The sequence below is a fragment of the Rhea pennata genome, chromosome 1 (genome assembly GCF_028389875.1).
Source record: "Rhea pennata isolate bPtePen1 chromosome 1, bPtePen1.pri, whole genome shotgun sequence".
Taxonomy (NCBI): Eukaryota; Metazoa; Chordata; class Aves; order Rheiformes; family Rheidae; genus Rhea; species Rhea pennata.
The window spans coordinates 147,944,568-147,966,864 of NC_084663.1; the positions used below are offsets into that span (position 1 = coordinate 147,944,568).

General features: G+C 38.7%; 1 protein-coding gene across 3 annotated transcripts in view; it reads right to left on the reverse strand.

Annotated features, from left to right (window-relative positions):
• The window catches only part of TBC1D8 (TBC1 domain family member 8), a 50,550-nt gene that overhangs the window by 21,713 nt on the left and 6,540 nt on the right, over positions 1-22,297 (reverse strand). For 2 of the 3 annotated variants that reach the window (XM_062601606.1, XM_062601604.1), the window contains exons 2-5: positions 14,695-14,850; positions 10,240-10,358; positions 6,508-6,736; positions 3,566-3,806 (exon numbers count right to left, since the gene is read on the reverse strand). In XM_062601606.1, the coding sequence (XP_062457590.1) occupies positions 3,566-3,806; positions 6,508-6,736; positions 10,240-10,358; positions 14,695-14,850 (745 nt within the window). The remainder of the gene's footprint in view (positions 1-3,565; positions 3,807-6,507; positions 6,737-10,239; positions 10,359-14,694; positions 14,851-22,297) is intronic. The other variant, XM_062601605.1, reaches the window with a different exon arrangement.

A 22,297-nucleotide genomic window follows, 5' to 3' on the forward strand; every position in this document is an offset into this window, starting at 1 on the left:
GGTACCTAAGAAAACAAGGAAAGCTAACATATAAATATATGCTAACGGATAAATAATGTTCTTCACGTGTATACACATACAGCAGAAGAATAAAAATCTAAAGGGCATTATTTGGTTCCCTACTTTTCAGAAGAATCAAAAGGCTCTCTAATCCAGTCTTTTTTTTAATATAGTTCCTGATATGCCTGTTACTGGATTTTTGGACTATCTCCGATTCTAGCACTTAAGAACAAATTGTAAGACTGAACTGTGGTAACTTTTTGTGTTTGACCCGTAAGTTACCTTATAAGAGTTTTAAATTAAAGGAAGTAAGACACAAGACTAAACATGCATAACAGGATCAGGAAACTTAATGTTATGTCCTCGCTGTCAAATATTTTTTCTCCACTTTAAATCCCACAGAAGTCAGCTTGGCAAGAGTTTTAATTTTGCAAAGTCACTCACTGGTATTCTCAGGCAAAGAATTAGACCACATAATGTGGAGCTACAGAAATGGGAGGAAAAAAGAAAAACCCTGAACAAATTAGTACCTAGCTGACCTGTCACTTTTGGAGAACAATTACTACAGGATGCTGCTCTTGCTCTCCAGATTCCAGAAAGTTACAGATTTTGAAAATAATACATCCAGTGACATTCCCCTTGTTTTTTATGAAGAACTGCTAAATCCCTGTGGTATGAAAAGCTCTTTGTAACCAGACTTGGAAAAGTTACTGGATAACTGCCAATGTGAACTTGTCAGGGACAAACATAAAACCAACATAATTCTTTTATATAACAGGGGTACTGAAGTTGTAATTGGAGGAGAAAGATATTTCAGCCTGCCTTTATGCAAATCTTGATATTTTCTCACATGAAATAGTGTTGCACCAAGCTAGTTGAAATACAGTACCCCAAAAAGGCTCACTGTCAAATGGAAGGCTATATTGAAAGGACCTCCACAGGGGTCTGTCCTGGATTCAATATTTTCATTAGCAAGCTGAAAGATGGAACAGAGACTGTAGTTATTAAATTTGCATGTGGCATGAAGCTGGTAGAGGCTAATGAGCAAAAGAACAGGATCAGTTCTCAGCCTGATATTTGTAAACTGAAAGCATGACATGGAAAAAAAGCAGTAGAAACATTTTTAGATGTAATAGTAAACTGTACAAATACAACACACAAACCTACTCCAGAGATTCTCCAAAAGAGACCTAGGGGTTACAACAGATCACAGATTGCAGGTGGCTTAACAACAATACGCTATTACAAGAAAGAGGATCACGGTACTGGGATGCATGAGGAAGCACCCAGCTTCCAAGACATAACAACGCAGCCCTGCAGTTAACGCACATGCAGCCAAGCTGCTTCGGTTCTGGCCAGCGCTGGTGAGCCTGCAGCTCAAGCTCTGCATCCAGCTACCACCTTTCTGCAAAGGTCCAGAATAAATGAAGCACGTTCTGAGAAGAGCAGCCAGAAGGATCAGAGGGGTAAAAACAGGGGCAGTAAGAAAAACCTGGACAAACTAGGGCAGTGCAGTCTGAAGAAAAAGAGATAAAGGCAATATGCGACTTTATGGCACACAACTGTGCCTGCAAGGAACAGCATTTGTAACTATCAAACACCTCGGTCTCACTTTGTTTTCAGGGCAATTAAATTCCTTTGTAATCCATTGTTCTGAGCCCTATCCTCCATTCTGGAGGATGGAAACTTGCATTTTATCGTGTTTGACTCTGGCCACAACATAACTCATGAGTCTCCTATCTCCACTCTTCAACTGGATGACCCCCAAGAACCTCAGAAACAGCAGCAAATATTTCTGTTTTCCAGAGTGCAGCATATATGGATCATAATGATATTAAAAATGCCTTTGTTTTAAAAAAGATATTGAGATGAGCCTCTTGCAAAAGAAACACCAACAAACAAAAGCAGTCTACACAGAACCTTCCTTAATTTGACTCAGTTAGAATAATTTTAGCAATGTGTAGCTTACTGCCTTCATTTTGATAGATGACATTGCAGTATTTGCTTCCAAACCTTGCAAAAGAACTAATAAAGATAATGTATTGGGGGGGGGGAATGACAAGTGAAAAGATAGCTGTTCTTACATTACTACAATGCCTTTAGAAAAAAGGCAACCACTTTATGCAACAAAAAAGTTCAACCCCCCAAAATACATTAGCACTAGAAACCAGTTTATCCACTATTCAAACTACAGTCTTGCTTAATCACATTACATCAAAATGGTTACTGAAGTGTTACAAAGGGCACTAGAAATTGCAACTTATCCAGCCACTACCTAAATTACACAGAGGAAATGCAATTTTGGCATCTTCCAAGTTTTCCCTTCTGCCATCTCAAGTTACAGCACAGCAGCTTTGTTAGACAACATCTTGTCCAGGAATCCTCCAGCAAACAGGGTTTTATGCCCTCTTCCTCCTTGTTCCCTCCTGCCTTGTCCCTCCATTTTTTAAGTTGGAAGGAAGGGGAGGAAGAAAAAAAAAACATTTGAATCTGTTGGGTGATTTCTATTGCTTGTTTACAAACATACATACTACTTCTCAAAATAAGTTTTGTTTTGTTTTTTAAATCTGTTATGAAACTTTGCAGAACTGTTTATCCACTACTAATGCCAAAATTCACCCCTGAAACAATAAAATGGGTATTGGACATCTGACTATTGTTTGGGAAATGATGCCCTGGAAGTAACACCTGGCTAATTCTCTTTGTACCTCTGGCAGAAGAGGAGGAAGGAAAAACAGGAAACAATATGATTCAGAAGTGGATAAGCACTCCACTAACATTTATTTGAAAAAAAAAAAATCAACTAACACTGATGCCCTAGGCAAATTCCAATTTTGGCTATTATATTCTGCCCACCTAAAATTCCTCTCTACATTTTCACTTTCCCTTTCACATAACAGCAAATAAAACAAAGTTCTGTGTTGTGTTACCGTCAGCAAATAGTTAACAATTTCTCCCTAAGAATCAAATGCATTTCTGAAGTGGGAGAGGAACGCATAGATGCAGTTCAGAGAGGCATTGGGTAGAACTGAAACAGCATATAACTCTGTTACCAAAGTCTGTGTGGGTTTTTTGGTTTTGTTTGTTTTGATATCTATACCTGCTTGTTAAGTGGCTACTAGTGGCGAATTTCATGTGTCAGATATGATCAAAAGCAATGGTTCTCCAGGACTGACAGCACTAGAAAAACCTATGCGAATGGTACTTTTCAGCAAAAATGAAGTGTGTGTGTGTGCTTATATAGTATCTTGTAGGCAAGATACTTTGTTCCATATATATATAATGGGTATATATACACATTATGTATTATATGGAGAGATTTTTATACGTGTGTGTGTGTGTGTGTGTATATATATATATATATATTTACATATATATATATGGAACAAAGTATCTTGCCTACAAACTGAAATGCACCTATTTTACACACTTTGGTACATTATAAAGTCTGTTCCCCCACCCTGAGTTGAGTGGACCTTTGAAATTTTACCCCACTAATGAAACAAACCAAAAATCCTATTATTTTACCCCAGTGCACACAAGCAAGAACAATTTAGCTTTTTACCTCTTCGTAATCTGAGTAGGATCCTGTAAGCCTGGATCCAGTTCAAAGATCTCGTTATCTAGTAGTCTTCGGAGCGTTACATCTGCCAGTTGCTCCATTATCCTGAATGCCTCAGCAATATTAAGGAAAGTGGAGAAATCACGTTCTTTGTTTGGAGTGGTGACACGGACAGTATCAGTCATGAAGACATTGGAGGTTCTTTCCAATTTCTGGACCTCAACCCAAGGAATGGTAAGTTTTACTGCCATTGGAGAAAAAGGAAATGTGTGTTAGGAATTATGTTTAAAATTTTCAGATTTGGGAATATGCAAATACAGAATGAAATGTAAACAATGAAAGAAATGAAATGCTCATTTTTACAGACAACAGGCAAGAAAAAAGAGTGAAACACCTACCCGTGTCCCATAAAATTTTTTTGCCTTCAAAATTTTTCCTATTTTCACAACAAATGTTAGATTGGAGAGTTCTATCTCTGCAGAACACCTCCAAAAGCTTTGTTCATAATTTCTTTCCAAGATATTTCTGCAGCTGCCTTAATTACTACCAGAAAAAATGTCTTTTCAAGAGCAGGAAGAAAATAGGGGAAGGGAATTTACAGGCAGGTGCAAAACATATTCCAATTACATGCACAGCATTTTAACTTTTAAAATAAAGGTTACTCCCATACAAAAAGAAGCTTTTGTACATGGGCATTTTTTAAAGTTCAAGTAATACTGTGACTGGAACATCAGAGAAAACTACTTAAACATGGAGATCTTCCTATTTTGGTTACCTTTTACTTAAAAGGTACAATGGCAAATCTTGATATAAACATTAGTATAAAAAACAAGACTGAATACATTTAGAGAAAAAGTATAGGACAGTCAACTCTATAGTAAAACACTCTGCTGAATCACATAAATAGAAACAGAAGAAAGAATCAGTTTATTTTAGATAATCATTGAAGGATGTACTTGCCTCTTTTAAGAATTTTTGGCTAGAAGTTAAGCCAGGAAAGACTTTAAAATTGAATAGATTTCTACTTAACAGCCGCTGGAACCTGCCCAGGAATGTCTGTGCCAACAACCAAAGTCTATGCTTCATAACATCCCTGGCTTGTCTCATGATGTCAATATGTAATAAAAAGGTAGTAATAACAAACATTGTCATACACTTATCCATGATCATTAGTTATATGAGTAGCACCCCTCAGCAAGTTTTCTGTATTAGGTGAACCACAACTGTCAAGATTATTTACAGATTAAATTTTTTTCTTAAATAAAGTACAGCTGCATCAACATACAAACTGTGGTGAACAGCCATAAAATGGTCTGTATCGGCACAGGCAAAGGAACAAAGATTAAAAAAAGTGCTATAGCAATAACATTACTGTTCAAACAGATCAGAATCATACAGGTTCTACAGTGTTTGCTCTGGAGACAGCACAGCAGACTGTAATAGGCCAAAACTTTTAATGAAAGGTTCAAAGTCTGCAACATTTTAGAAAAAGAAAAATTGTATTTAAGAAGGTAAAGAAGAGCTAGCACATGATTTTTGCTTTGTGTGCTTTGGCAGACGGCTTATCTGAGATTAATGAGTGAAAGTCTGCAATGACAGCCAGAAGAAATAATTCACAAAGGACATTATTTAATACTACACAGAAAACAAGGAAATTAAATAAGGACTCAGATATCTAGTATGCATCAAAAACTCCATTATATTCTTTCAAAATAAATTCAACTTTTGTTATTTATAACAAGTAACAAACATACTGGTATTTTAAATCTAACTCTGTCCATTCCTTGTAGATATGACAAAATAATTGGCCTGAAAAGAAATAAGAAGAAAAGGAACTCCAGCTCTAGGTATGTCCTTGTATGTTTTAAATCTTAGCAATTAACAGTTACTATCTTACTTATTTTTAGAGTAATGTACTTCAGCTTTAAATCTACAATTTAATTTGACTAGCCATCCCAATTCTAAACATGGCGAGTAACTGGAAAAGTTTTCCTAATTGGTATAACTGACCATTCTTGCTAAGTTTATTTTACTATCCTTGCTGAAGATACAGCAGAATATGTAGGACTTACAAAGATATCAATTCAAGCACACTCTTACGAAACAGGAATGCTAAACACTTTAAACAGCTACAACTGTTTTTACCTCCCAGTACCCATTCTGGCACGCTTTTCACAATCATACTACTCTTCCTCTGCAGTATAAAATCATGACCAAAGTCAAAATCAATTATCTTCCTAAAGTAAAAATTTAGGTTATGATTTAGTGTAAATCAAACAAATTTGCCACTTCGTTAAGATCTTAAAATCACAGGACATACTTATTTTTAATTTTCCTGTGCTGTTGTTGTGAAGTGTGTAGAAAAGAGAGTTATCTTTTTTCACCTGAAAATACTGAATTTTCACACTGCTGTTCAGAGAGTAAGATATAGCTTTGTTTCCTGTTCTATTTTCAAATACATAGTTGAGTTCACTCATTTCTGGTAGCACACTTTCTTAGTCAGCTAGCACTTCCTTTACTATCTTGCTGCCTATCTGTCTGCAGGCACTACCAACAGCTGTGTTAAAAGTTATTATTGTGCTTCCATGTATGTGGAAGGGTTTGTTCCTTAGTGACCATTTTCAGCACTAAAACTATCTAGTTAAGAACCTGTAGGTGGTCTCTTATATTTTAAATCCACTTAACATTAAAATAAAAAGACCTAAATAGCAACTGTATCTACATACTCTTATATACTCATTTTTATTAAGTTCAAATTTCATTTTTAATCCAATAAAGGATGAAGGGAAAACAAATTAAACAAGATATTTCATCTAAATAGAAAAAACTCAGAAGATAAACTCCAGAGTAGAATTACATTTTTCATAAAAAAGAATAACTGCTTTTGCGTTTAGTTTTATTTACATCTCCACATAGTATTAGACTTCTTCCATATTTACACTTACATTCTTTGCCCAGGAAGAAAGAATAAAAACAGAGATGATTGATACTCAAATAAAGCCAGCCCTGCCGAGGAACTTTTCCTTTCCAACAACAGCAAGAATAATAGGTGATCAACTTCTCTGCTTCAGGAAAATTAAATCTGGATTCAAATTTCACTAGGGCTTCTCGGAACTTTTCAGGATCTTCCTCCTGCTCAGCTAGTTTACTGCTGGTTTCCTCTGCAATCAGTGCCTGATTCAAAAACAGGATAACATGTTATGATAAACCTGCAGTATTTGCTTTTAGACAAATTACTACAAGCTACTCATTCAATTTTTTTTAAAAACACAATCTTAAAAAGAAATTCAAGTTGATTTGCAAGTTTCACAAATGAATAAATTTCTACAGTGTTTGCATCTTTCACATATTACCCATACTTTCACACCAAGACTCCCTATCTATCTCTCCCTCCCCCCTTATGTTCCTGTAAGCTTTCCAAAACAAAGTGGGTAGAAAAGAGCATCTTACTAATACTTTTACCAAGGAAAAAGTTGCAGTAGGACCTGATTTACAGCCACCAGCAGACCTGCACAGGTGGCAGCCATTATCAAACTTCTGTGAGAGTGTGTATTTTATGAGAAGCAATGTGCCAGATGCCAGGCTTTATAAGTTCAAGTGTAAGTCCAAGTCTACAGGAGGACTAGGGGCTTTTCTTCTTCTATGAGAAAAAAATAGTTTCCAGCCTTCTTCAACTGTGCTGTGATGTACTATTTCGCTCTGCAAAGAGCCTTCCAGCAACTCCCCTGCTGCAGGGGATTGGGACTCCCAGAGTACGGTCTCTGAGAACACCCTGTCTATCTCCTGCTCACTTTCTCGGACGCTTCACAGTCTACTGACTTCATCCCGTAACTCCTTGACTTGACAACACAAATCGTGAACAGCAGCACACCTCCTGCAGGAGGGCTGACTATCAGTCCAGGCCTTCTGGAGAGGCTCCAAGCACTCCCGGCAGCCTGAGACCTGTAGGGCTGCATCTGCTGTAAGAGGCTCTGTCTGAAGCTTCCAACACAGCTGATGCAGCAATTCCAACAGCTACAGGCAAATGTGCTTTGCAGCGAGCTATAACCATGTTTGTGAAAGTTGGCACTACTAGGACTGGAAAAAAAGAAAGATGTCCTCTTGGACCTAATTGCGCTTCTCCTGCACAAAGTGCTGTGCAAACTGCTGCGTCTGTTTGCTGCCTCTGGGAGCTGTGCTCTCTTAGCCTTCTCTGATGGAATGACTGGCTGGATAGATGAGGGGAGAGCAGTGGACGTTGTGTACCTTGACTTCAGCAAGGCTTTTGACACTGTCTCCCATAACATCCTCACAGGCAACCTCAGGAAGTGTGGGTTAGACGAGTGGAGAGTGAGGTGGATTGAGAACTGGCTGAAAGGCAGAGCTCAGAGGGTCATCATCAGAGGTGTGGAGTCTAGTTGGAGGCCTGTGGCTAGTGGCGTCCCCCAGGGCTCAGTCCTGGGTCCCATCCTGTTCAACCTATTCACTAGTGACCTAGATGAAGGCACAGAGTGTCTCCTCAGCAAGTTTGCTGATGCTACCAAGCTGGGAGGAGTGGCTGACACACCTGAGGGCTGTGCTGCCATTCAGAGAGACCTGGACAGGCTGGAGAGCTGATTGGAGAGGAACCTCGTGAGGTTCAACAAGAGCAAGTGCAGAGTCCTGCACCTAGGGAAAAATAACCCTAGGCACCAGTACAGGCTGGGGGCTGACCTTCTGGAGAGCAGCTCTGCAGAGAAGGACCTGGGAGTGCTGGTGGATGACAAGTTGACCATCAGCCAGCAATGTGCACTTGTGGCCAAGAAAGCCAATGGTCTGCTGGGGTGCATTAGGAAGACTGTTGCCAGCAGGTGGAGGGAGGTGATCCTGCTGCTCTCCTCAGCCCTGGTGAGGCCTCATCTGGAGTACTGTGTCCAGTTCTGGGCTCCGCAGGACAAGAGAGACATGGAGCTACTGGAGAGAGTCCAGCGTAGGGCTATGAAGATGATCAGAGGACTGGAGCACCTGCCCTGTGAGGAACGGCTGCGAGAGCTGGGCCTCTTCAGCCTGGGGAAGAGAAGACTGAGGGGGGATCTTATCAATGTGTACAAGTACCTGAAGGGAGGGTGTCAAGGGAATGGGGACAAACTCTTTTCAGTTGTCCCGTGTGACAGGACAAGAAGCAATGGGCAGAAATTGAAGCACAGGAAGTTCTGCCTGAGCCTGAGAAGGAATTTCTTTCCTGTGAGAGTGACGGAGCACTGGCACAGGTTGCCCAGAGAGGTTGTGGAGTCTTCTTCTCTGGAGATATTCAAAACCCATCTGGGTGCAATCCTTTCTTAACATGCTCTTGGTGACCCTGCTGGAGCAGGGAAGTTGGACTAGATGATCTCCAGAGGTCCCTTCCAACCTTACCCATTCTGTGATTCTGTGCCAAGTTCAACAGGACGTGACATTATTCCTTTAAATCTGGTCTTCAGTCAGCACTAACTTTAGAATTCCACCTTCAGCCTGTTAAAGATGTGCTTATCTGTACAGCATTGCAGATACCGGGCAGCTTCACTGTAGTCCAGTGACCAAGATTCATATGCCCTCCAAAGCCAACAGCAATTCTCATGCTGAATCCTCACAAGTGGAGCCTGAGAAGACCAGCAGCACCCTTGCTGCACGGTCCAAGCACCCTGGGTACCACCGAGCCTGCCAGGCCAAGGCTGACTTCATGCAAAGGGCCTGCTCTCCCTCCGCAGTGGCAATTACATCATCATCATCAACAGGGATGTTTTGCTAATAGATTCAGGCTATTACCTACTGAAATCTCCAAGCCTGATCAAGTGGGATAACAGTATTGAAATGGATGCTGGTCAGGAGAAACTTGATGGGATAAAGCTATGAAAAAACGTGGGAGAGGAGAGGAGAAACGTAGTAAGGAGGAAAAGCTGAGATAAACGAAGAGAAGATATATAACAATGTTTTGGAGAGTAGAAGGAATTAAAAGTAGGTGTTTAAGGAAACTCAGCTACACACCACAACCTCTTACAGGAAAAAGAAGAACAGGAAGTGATGAAGATGAAATTAGATTTGAGATCAGGTAGCTTCCATAGAGACAGAAGTGGAGATACAAGAATGCAGGCCACAGCAGATTCAACAGCACAGAGAAAACCTATCAACTATAACCCATTCTAACCATAGTACAGAAGTGGGCATAGAGCTGGTATTCTTTCGAGTGAATATGCATGATAGAACAGTTTGGGTTTTTTTTTTTTTTTATCCTACAGAAGGTACTGCTGCTCAGCATGGAGCAGGCAGCCAGCACTGTCATGTCAATGGCACTATTTGGCCAAAAGAAGATTTAGGAATCCTTGCTCTACAAGAACCTTGCTATACAAGCCAGCTGTGTAGTCTTGTATGAAAACAAAGGAGCACAAATATCTCTCAGCTTCTTACAAGAATGGATGACAAAAAATTAGCGAGCATGGATATGCAGAAGTGTGGAAATCAAGAAATGAACAAGAAAAGTAGGCACATTTTGTGATAAATATAATTGCATTCAGGATGAACACAGTAGCTAGGTCAGTGCATTTTAACCCCCCCCCAAAAAAAAAAAAAAAAAAAAAGTTTACATGGGCAAAAACAAATCTGAATAACTTCATGAAATTATTTCTAACTAATTCCATGCGAGTGGGCCAGGAAGGGTGAAAGCAAGACAAAAGTTTCCTTACCTTTACTTTCCCTTTGACAAAACTAACAATATCTTCTTTATTGTCAAAAACGGACAAAGTATGGAGTAAGTTTTGTTCCAGCCATTCCCAATGCTGATTTATCTCCTCTACAGTGGCACCTAGAAAAGCAAGATTAATATATTGAAATACATGGTATAAAATAAAATTGAAAGGAAGAAGAAAAAGCAATAAAATACATTTTATAAATTCATTATGAGAAACCAAAACTTTCAACCTCAAAATTCTCAGTAGTAAAATGGTCAAAAAAGTCTAATATGTAACAGTATAGTTAGAGGAAAAAACAAAAACCTTATTGTTGGAGAGAATTAGCTTTAGTGCTTTTCATTTTTAGTATCTTCACAAAAGTTCTCACCCAGCAAATGCTACATTAGAAGTCAAAGCAGAAAAAAACAGCAAAACTTCTTACTGATCTGTTAAAATACAGCTCATTTTGACATGACATTCCTTAAGCAGCCAGCATAAACCTTGGTATTATTCCCGAAACTCCCTGATGTTTCTTTCTCCCTGCCTTTGTATGTACATGCGTATGTATACACACATGCCATGCACAAGCTTTGAGAGGAAGTTAGGTATTCATAGTCTGTATCTTATTTGAAAAGTTTTCTGTAGTAATTTACTTCTAAAAATAAAGGAGCTCAGTTCAACAACATTTAAAAGATCCACAAGAGCGTGTCTGTACAGTTTTGAGGGACAAATACAGTGAATAGAAAAATCTTAGAAAAATAGTGGGATTTAAGGGTTTTTTCTCCCCTCCCCCCTCCCCTTTTTTTAAGGTAACATGTTCACACTAACTCCAGAAATAACATTTCAGTCACTTGCTTGTGTTGGCTGTTTCTGCTTAAAACTGACCTATAGCTGTGTCTCATTATGACACAAGGACAGAAAAATCAGTGTAAAAGAGGCAAAATGCAGGAATGTTAGGAGAAAATCTGGCTGCTCTAGCTTACTAGTCAGTGATTAAACATTAAAAGTAAAAACATAAAGGCAGCAAAAGGTGCTTTTTCTAATGCAGCTAGTGGAAAAGAGGAGAGTAGCAGTGTGGCATGAAACATAAAAAGCATAAAGTAGTATAATAATAAGACAAATCTCAAACAGAAGACCCATTATCTCAAATTTTGATTTGTGTGTACCTTAGAGAGATATCATGTTGCCTCACAATGAAAGATGATAAATTTAGCTTAGGACTTTCCACTTTCCTCTGCTCTGTTTCCCATGAAGAATGCCAACTGGCAGGGAAACTTCCCCAGCTTTAACTTCCTTGAGAGGAAGGTCTCATGATAGAACTTCGTAAGTATCATCAATTAAATTGAAAAAAAAATCAAGAAAGAAGAGACACTTAACAACAGCCTTTACAAAAAGAAGACAAAGTATGTTAATTGTTAAGAACACCAGAAACACTGTCATTTTATGTTGAAATGGCTGTGCAAAGCAAATGTTGAGTTGAATTTTTACATTTGAGCAGCCTAAAAGATATCAGCTGTGTGGGAGAGCTGGTGGGCTGTCTCTTGTGAAATAAGGCATGTGCAAGCAGTCTTTCACAGCAGCATCCACATTGTTCTTACTGCTCTAAGCCTTGACTCAAGCAGTAGTTATCTTTTACAGAGACTACTGCAGTCTTTCCTGTCTGCCTTAGGTATCCCCACAGATTCTGCTTAAATACTGAAAAATCTCTCTCTTTTTTTATTTGACAGGTCAACCCAACAATTTTTTGATCCCTTCTTTATTTCTAATTCACGTTTCATACCACACATGCCTTGTCAGTCTCTTTCTTACTTCTCTTCCTGTGCCCATACTCTTCACAGCATTTTGTTTTGTTTTACCTGTTGTCTATTTTCTGTGTCTGTGCCAAATTTATATTCAGTCTGACCATTATCTCACTCATCTTATTCTCTTCTTTAAACCTACTTATTCAATAATCACCATTGCTCTCCCTCTCTCAAATGGTCATCACTTCACTTGACTGTTACTTATGTTTCTATTTTGGCTACAATCCTTCTAAAAGGAAAATCATAAGTGAATCTATCCTATGGCTCAGGTTAGGGATTTTCTTCCCCTTACTGGTGTAACACGGTAAACCATCTGGATGAAAACAGCTCTGCCAGGACAGCTGTGCTGGGTATGGATCAGATTTCCTAGCAGCCCTCAGAGATTTGCAAAAGACTGTAACACATATATTGACCTTTACGCATAAATTATCATTTAAGCCTACAGCTCCTAGAACACAGAACTGTCAATATGCAATTGAAAAAATGTCATTTTAATTAACTGTCTAACAACACGATGGCCATCCCTAATGAAGTTACATCAGGAGACTGCTAGGAGCTCCTGGAACTGCTCTTCTCTTTACTATGTAGCAGGAATCGTCCTTAATTTATTCGACAAGACTGCTACTTAAAAATCCAGTAACAAAACTCTATCATCATATTCGCATGAGCTTCTTCAGCACCTCACTAAGAGGCGGCAAGTTTGAGAAGTGCAGAACGGGGCTCCCGCACAGCAGGCACTCCTGCACGGCAACAGCACATCCTTGCCCTGTGCGGGGAGCACCTCAGCATAGATCAGCCTTCACCAGCCCATCCCAAACACATGCAACCAGCAACATGTGGGAAAGAGGATGTAGGGACAGCTGTAGCATGGTGGGGAAAAAAGTAATTTGCAAGCCTTCAGCTTCCTAAGAAAAAGGTCAAGTCACGTTGTTCTATCTGCCAAAGCATTTTATTCCATTTCTTCTTCCAAAGCCATTTCTTCCCTGGATGCTCAAGTTGTGGTTTCACAACAAAAGTACTATCCAAACAAACAAACAAACAAAACTTCTGCTACTGCGGCTCTTAATTTCTCCAAAGTTCCTGCAACCACAAATATGTTTTACCTGTACAGTATATAAAACAGAACCCTCTACTTCCCGTTCTGTTACCATAAATCTCGTTTTCTTAGGGTTCTGTATTCATTTAGAAGGGGAAAGAGAGTATTTCAGAAAACAAACACAATTTTATCTCAGCAAAATTCTGAACCACTGCAACAGGCAAGTTTTTGATTTGTATTTCCTTTAATAAGAACTCTGCTGTCATTGTGCAAAAAGAGCATGGATAGGGCATGGAGCAGTCCCAGAAAGGAATATTACATGCACTTAAATACCAAAAAAATCATGACAGCAACACGAAACTCACATTTCCAGTGAAAGCTAACTGTCTTCAAAGGAGTGTAATAGCATGAAGCTCTTGAACTCTTAAATTTCTCAATGAGGTGGCATTTAAAAAAAATGCAGGAGGGAAGGAGAATGGGAAGGGGACATAAAGCACAGGGCAATTGCGAAAACAAGAAAATCCACCCACAACAAAAAAATAACAAGTGTACTCGACACACATCATCTTCACATGTATCTGTCGATGTATAACAGTTTTGATTTGCATTCCTTCACTTCAGTATGCTCCCTTCAAAACACAGCTATTTTTCAGATATACAGGAACTTCCTCTAGGCAGCCCTTTCTCAGTGTAGAACATTTCCTTAAGGGACACAGTGAAGAATTACAGTATTAATGGGGTAAATGCAAGCAGATCTCAGCTGGGACCACTGCAGAGATGTTGAATGAGTTTGTAAGAACCTAAAGGAAGGGAATGCTTTCATTTAAAGGACTACTATGTCAGACACTGTCACCAATACATCAACACTTGTATTAGATAACTATCTCACTGCCTGGTCCATATAAGAAACGAAAGGAAAATCTACCATAAATTTCAATAGTAACATTTTTTACAGACTGGAAAAAAAAGAGAACACTGAAGACTAGCCAAACAAGAATAAGATGAATGTAAAACCAAGTACATTCAGATGACCTTCAGCATGCCATGGTAATGTGGCTGAAACTCACGTCAGCATCACTTTCCTGAGTAACGGTTCAATCTTTGAAAGTTGCAAAAACATTGTAAAAGAGATTAGTGTGCAGTGGGCCAGGCAAATATCCACTTCCCCATGACAAATTTATTATCATTTAAATATTGTAGCATCTTTTAAATGTTCCAGTTATATTTTGTTATAATCAAGAGCTGTGAGGCATTTTCTAGTAAGCAAGTGAAAAGAACTACAGATACTGATGAAAGACTAGACTTAATAGCTTCTTGCTGTAAGAAACTATTATTCCCACCTGAAAAGATACGCATATGAACAGAATCACATTTGCAAGAGACAGAAAATTAAAGCAAAATAGCATCAGCTAAACAACCTTTTTATAGAAGCTTAATTTTCCTAGTTAACACATTCTCATGATTAACATCTGGAATTTTAACCAAAGGTTAATTTGATTGTTAAACCAAGCTATAGCCAATAGCTTTACACACTCACGCTACTAGTTTGTGTTACCTTGAGCTTCTTGGACATGCAGATACTGAGCATGCTCAGAATCATGCTCAGAATTGGTTTTTTCGTATGTGACTCACCAATAGCTATGGCCCAGTAAACTTCGGATCCATTCAATAACTCACCACATGCTATGGCAGAGTAAACTTGTGATCCGGGAACTTGAAGTAAAATTCGAAATGGAGCAACACGTGCATTAGAATCTAACACAGCGTCCAGGGCACCAACCAAGCGACCTGCAGCCATACACAGCAAACAAGGAAAGAAAGGAAGTTAGCATCAGCTTTCACTGTAGCTAGTTCTACAGCTTTTCACATTTAAAACCCTAAAATTAAAATACAGAATAGAATGATACCAATACTTTCCTTCTTTTACGTTCCAATTTACAGATGTTCAAAACAAAAGACAAACCAGATTAGAAGCATATCAAGCTTTTTGTGTTTCCAGTTTTGCCATATACACACATTCACACAGAACTGAAATAGAAGACCTGAGGGAACTATTCAAGCTCTTACTCTGAAGCTGGATAAATATATCCATACCATAAATGGTATTTGTCTAACCTGTTCTTCAAAACCTCCCACAATCACGATTCAACAACTTCCCTTACAAGCCCGTTCCATTATTTTCATTCTTACAGTAAAGACAAACAAACAAGTCACTCAAACCTTCCTGCTGAAAATTTGTCCCGCTCCCATGAACATGGAGAGTAACTGGCCACAAACACTTTTTATGTTAATACTTAACATCCTGAAAAAGTATCATCATGGTTCCCCAACCTTTAATGATTTCTTCTTTTCTAAATAAACCCTGATCACCTCATCTTTTCCCTTATGGGACATATTTTTCAAATGGCTCATCCTTCTTCTCTGGAATCTCTCCTGTTTATGAGTGATGCTCAAAACTAGACACAATATTCACTCCTGATAGGGACTCAGCTGCAGTAGGAGTGGAAAATCACCTTCTGTATCTTGCATATTCATCTCTGTTACACGATCCAGGAATATTTGCAGTAGTATCTTGCTCCAACTCAGCACTTGGCTTAAATACAGGCAAACTAATTTCAGAGAGCAGGAACATTTGCTGCCTCCCCCAAAGATCTTCCAGTCTGACTGCTAGAAATTGCTGGCCTTTGCCTTTACATCCCCCATAGCAGGAAGAAACAAATTGTGCAAAGAAAAGTTTTTCCAACAGCATGATTTGCAAGCTGGCATCTGAACGTACCTCCAAATTGGTTTACACCACCTACAAATAGCAATTCAGAAGCTTTATATCCAATTCATCTGTACTTGTTGCAAACCAGTGACCTCTTACAGAGAGAGAGAGAGAGAGAGAGCGCACCTAGGAGTTACTTTAGCCACATTAGTTTAGGCTACTAAAATATCTAGAAAGTTTTCTGCAATACTACATTTTGCATTTGCATATTTGACTTTTCCAACCTAAATTCTGCATTTATCTAACATAAAAAGAACTACTCCTAGCCTGCAAAGGTTTTGCTAGTTGTTGGTGTCATGTATAGATTTTATAATTGCATTTTCTAATTCATCACCTAAATGAGTAACAAAACAAATAAAATGAGATCTACAAGACCTCATCTGAAAGGTCTTCTCACTTGGACAACAAGCCACAGGCAGATAATTTGAGCAGAGCAAAGTAAGTTAATTTGAGTAGAGTGGCAGTGGTGTACCGTTTTCTAGTTTAGGAGGTACAAGAATCTCACAAGGAACAGGGTCAGAAGCCTTTCCAGAATGAAGATAATTTTATCAACCACTTCCTCTTTGGAACACACTTTTGATAGGGCTTTCAAAGCCAAATAAATATGTTTTAAAACTATATTGTGAGATATTCAGTAACAGTTCACTTGTGAATTAAATGGATCTCAACACATCATATCCATCTGTTTAAAATGGAGACATGAATTTGGAGAACATGCTATGTATAATGTCAGAAAATGCCAAATGCTCTCCTGTAATTGCATGAAAAAGACACCAAAATTCCTACAAGTACAAAAACCAGCAAATTATCCATACTTGCAGAAAACAGAGCAAATTCATGGTATAGTCTTCAGAATAGTTTGATTAGAGCCAGTAAGATAGCATCAAAAGATGTAGAGAACAAAAACATGGTCTAACTTTCAAATTTCAGATGACATGAGACATTACAACAAAGAAAGAGAAGAAACTTATGAAGTACTGCATATGTTTTCCTCTGATGATAGCTCTAGGAGAAAGATCCCTTTTTAATTCACTGAAGTCACAGAGAAAAGCCAATTAAAAGCAAGTACTTCTAAAATTCCAAAAGAACACCTAAACATCTGATCTGTGAAATAGAGAAATTACAGAAAAAGGACAAAATATGCATAAATATAGGACTGCAAAATTTTGTTTTTATTTGTCTGTTCAAAATTAATTCCTTTTTCTGTTCCTGAGTAACTGACCCGAGCAACCAATTCCTCTTCTCACTTTCTACTTCTGCTTACAATTTCCATGTCACTTACTAATTATTAAAAACAAAGTTTCTTCCTTCAACACGAAAGCTGTGCAAATAGAAAAAAAAATTCCCTAGTCTAAATTATCCACAGCTAAAATATTAACTAGCAATCAAACAGAAGGGGATGGAGGGGAAGAGCGTGGACATCACGACAGCAGTTTCAACCAAAATCCAAGTGCACTTTCACTTGGCTTTACTGCTCTTACATACAGCATAAAGCCTAAGGTGGCTGGCTGGGCTCCAGGGAGTTTCTGCAAGGGCAGAAAGGAGAGTCCAGTCCACCTGCCTCTCTTCCCTCTGCTAGCAGGGCTTGTGGTGGGGTCAGATGGTAGGCGGGGAGTGTACAGCAACAACATTAGGACAGTTAAAAAAAAATAAATGAATGAGTACGCCAGAAGCAGAGCAAGCAACACACATCAGTCTCATACCTGTATTTGGCTTTCATTCAACTCCCTCAAGCCAAAACACTCAGTATAGCTGTAGGCTATGCAACAGTCTCAGTTTGACATTTTCATTTTCTTCTACCATACACAGCAGTTGCCTTGTTCAGTACAACTTTATCACTGTGCTTTAGCACCTGTACTTTTGCAGTGGTACAGCCACCCATGAAGTTGATATTTAAATAAATGACTGTTGTTCCCCTCCCCCCTGCTGGAAAAAAAAGAAAAAAAAGATGAAAAAAGGAACTTGTAATAACTAATCTGCATTTGCAAGAGTATGAAAGAACACAAAACTAACAAATAAATAAAAGCCTTATATGGTAATTCAGTTGAAACCAAAGTAGAATGAAAATTATTAAAACTAGAGGCAAAATTTTCCAAATGTTACTTAGATCACAATCATTTTGATTAACATTTGAAGCAGAATGCTTGCATTTTGTGCTTCTCACCAAAGCAGAAGAAAATAAAAAACCTAAAAATGCCCTAAATAAGGAAGAAAATTTACAAAGTACACAGACTTTGAAACATACTTCGAAAAATTATGTTATGTCCCAATAGCTTGTTCCATGAAAGTGTATTTCCAAAGGGTCTCTGGCTCACACATTGATGCGTTAGGATGTCTTCAGCTAGGGTGAAGCAGACTTCTTTTTCTATCACAGGCAACAGTGAAACCATTTATGTCTATAGCACAGTCAAAAATTAAAAGGAGACAGAAGTAGAGTGGGGAAAAGAGAGGAACTGCTACAGTGGTTTCTTTGTCAAAATTCTCACAGATATTTTTTCTTACTCTATGTGGGACAAGATTTTTGGAAGGAACTTATAATTGAAAGTACCTCGTTCCCTTTAATCAGCTATTCTACCAAATTCTCATCAGCTTTTTGGGCCCCCAAAATTTTAGGAAAGTAGTTAGCAATACACTAACTTCACTAAGAAAAATCGCATGGGTTTTATAAGACTTCTGTTAACATCCACTAACAGAATATCTCAGGTTCTTCAAAAGGTACTTGCTTCTTCACATATAAGCTGAATTTCAGATGGAGAGAACATCTACTTATATTCTTTTAGAAGTAAGTCTTGTAAAACAAAACTGGAAAACTCACTACAAATCCCACATCTTACCCAGACCTTTTACTTCATTGCTAAAAGAGCTACTTTTTTTGCATATTTCATCACTTCAGTATTGAAAAGTAGAATATCTCAAATCAACTTTATCAAAATCACACAGGTATTATGCATACAACACCATCGAAAACCTGAAGCATAAAAATTTTCAAGGGCCAAAGGGATTTACCTTCAAATCCTGCAACAAATAGGTAGTCTCTCTTTGACAGAATATTTAATATAAACGGTATGAAACTGCACATTACATACTGCACTACTAGATTTTATTATCCAACTGAAAGTACAACTTGCTCAGCATGTCTTCAAATAAGAAAAAAGCCAATGACATTTTATATGGATCTGGTTCTCATACATGCTATTAAAGGTAGTACCTTTCTTTTCATCTTTAAAGATGTGGTTCTTTACACCTCATGCGCCCGCAAAAAGATAGAGGATCCCATTACAAGTTATCCTGTAAGCATCATATTCATAGCTAATCTAGAAAAAGGCACACTTACAGTGAGTTAATCTAACAGCAATTTCTACTAAACATAGCATGTCTTTCAAACCCAAAAATGCAGGTTCCTTGCCTGAATCAGTGTCAACTATCCATGCAGTATTTTAAAAATTCTTCTAAATTTCAGAGACACTGAACAGTGGATGATTAAAGCTGAATTCACACTAAAAAAATGGAATTGGTTTATAAAAAAATCTATTATTTCCATCTTTCAATTCAATACCTAGAGAAACAGTCCAAGAAACTAACCATCGTGCCTAGCTGAACATGAATTAAGGCAACCTCTTCATAAAACAAAAAGGCCATTTCTGCTTACCCTCATCATCTTTAACAGGCTATAAACGAAAATTTTTCAGAACTATCCAAATGTTTTTCTATAAATAGGGTGGTCACCTTGGCAGGTAAGCCATTCTGCAGGACAGAGGGACTTGAACTGATAATAAAAAAAAACAAATAAATAAAAATAAAAAAAAATCTAAGCTGCTATTACTCATTTCCAAAAGAACAGAGTTAACTCTCACGAGGAAGACTGCAGTACCACAATACTGAGCACTACTACTCTTACAGTTTGATTTTTTTAAAAAGGTATCTAGTCTCCAAAACAAGAATCTGTCACTTAACACAGCCTCTGGAATTCAGTACAGAGCGATGACTGAAGGACAGCATAATTCAAAGATACAGTAACATGCAATATCTACAATGAATTGATAAGGAATTCTGATGCCATTTTAAAGCCTAGGAAGCTGTAGACACCAGCACACTACCAGGGAGCACCTCTTTCCACCCCAGTTTCACAGCACCAGACTTCCCAGAAGAGGCACTTTTACCCTCTCTCTCAAAACTAGAGCAGTCACACCCATGACAGGATTCAATCTGTCTCTCCAGCATCCTGGCTAACAGCTTTAGCCACTGTACAAACAAACAGTCTATTGCAGAAATTCAAAGCAGAGAAATTTCCCCACCACCTCTCCCTGATCTACCTGAAAATAAACACGAGGCTCGTATTGCTTTTGAAACCCACACAGCTGGATAGGTGTGCCGAAGTATCCACCAAACAGAGCCCTGCAGAGAAACCCGGCAGAGGAGCTCCACAGCATCTAGACCCATACCAATTTGCAAAGCTGCTCAACTCTTCCAAAGTTGAAGGTCCTCCTAACTGGCCCAGAAATTAACAGTGCACACCAAAGACTTCATAGATCAAAAAGAAACAATGTCACAAGGACTCTAGAACTGCAAACACTGGTGGTTTATTCTGCAGGACCATTCACAAGAGCATTTTGTGGCTCAGGAGCTTACCTACATCCCAATAAGGCTCTGCATTAGATATTTGTCCCCTCCTTTTTTTTTCTTTTGAATCAGACTAGGTTGATTTTGTAAGACCAGATAACTGAATCTAGAATGAAGGATTTATAATTACAGTGACTAACATATTGTCAGGTTCTTGCTCCATTCATCCTCATTTCATTGCTTCCTACTTCTTTTCTGCTAACAAAAATCTGTAAGCAAAATTTGGTTAGGTATTTGTCCCCTCCTTTTTTTTTCTTTTGAATCAGACTAGGTTGATTTTGTAAGACCAGATAACTGAATCTAGAATGAAGGATTTATAATTACAGTGACTAACATATTGTCAGGTTCTTGCTCCATTCATCCTCATTTCATTGCTTCCTACTTCTTTTCTGCTAACAAAAATCTGTAAGCAAAAACAAAAAAAAAAAAAAAGGGAAGCAAAAGCGACAGTCAAAAAAAAATGAATGCTTGAATACTTTACACCAAAGTACAAGGATCTTAACGGAACAGGAAAGGAGCTAGCAATACAGGTTGCCTCCCAGAAGATGCAGTTTCGCAATGAGAGTAGCTACAAGAGGCACTCTGAGCTGTTCCCATATGAGAATTTTGCAAAAAGAGCAAATTGAACAATTCACATGGTCATAAAAATGAAGGGGTTTTTCTCCCCTGTTTTGAAGACAGTAAAACTGAACTAATGGCTTCAATAAATCAGAATTAATCTTTAATTAATACCACTTTGAGGCAAAGAAATGCTAAGTATCCTGAATCCTAATTACACTTCTCTGTGTAAGTTCCCCCCTCTGAACTTCCCACAACAGCAGCCATGGAGGCTAGCAATTTGCTGTATTACGCAGGTGAGTAAGCAGACTACACAACCAGCCCACTATCGGACAAGAATTCAGAATAACCAGGAAAGAAACACCAAAGTCATGATCCCTCCTCAGCTCCCGTTTTTTTCCATATGCTCCAGCTATAGCAGAAAGGCAGTTTTCTGACTAACAGGGACAACCTCCAGCCTCACCTTGCAGAAGGGCAATCACAGGGCAGCACAGCCTAGCGCAGCGCTACCCACCTGGCTCTGCAAAACCTTTCTGCAGCTCTCCGTACAAGTGCTATGCCTACTGAGAGAGGGACACGGGCACTGCACAGCCAGCTCCTCACCAGCCTCACCAGCCCTGCAACTCAGGAGGCATGACTGGTTAAAGCCACCAAGGCAAGGTCGGGAGCCGAGTTACACCAACGACCACCCTGCCGTTGTCTTGAGCCTTGCCTATGTCCTAGGGGCTTACACCTTAACTCCGAAGAGCACGACTGATCTCAGACACTTGGCACCATAAGCTTTGGCAGAGGTCGTCAAGTCACATCAAGGCAGGACTGGGACCAAGCCAAAGAGTTAAAGCTACTGTTTGCCAGCGGTGGCTCCCAGTATAAAAATTTTGGGGCCTCTTCTGTTCTTTCATAGTGTCTTATTTCTTCTAAAAGTTCAAAACACAGGTGTTTAACAGATTCTTACTTTCACTCAGGCCTCACTAAAATCCACACTTTTGCTAGGTAAGAGCACTGTCAGTTATGCAGGCCATTAACTTCTTTTTAGTTTAGCAGTTTGACTTCTTGGCTTTACACTGGATACCGTCTGTGTTGAATCCTGCAGAATTATATAAAAAGGTTTTAATGCAACACAGCACACATGAAGGTGTATTTTTATCAAGTTTCCCCCCCCCCCCCCCAAAATACACACACACAAAAAAGTTACAGAACTTATTTGGATAAGTATGTAAGGAAAAGCATGCAGGAATGCTACTCAATTTCTGCCGTAGACAGACTGTGTTTCTTTTGTAATGATAAGGG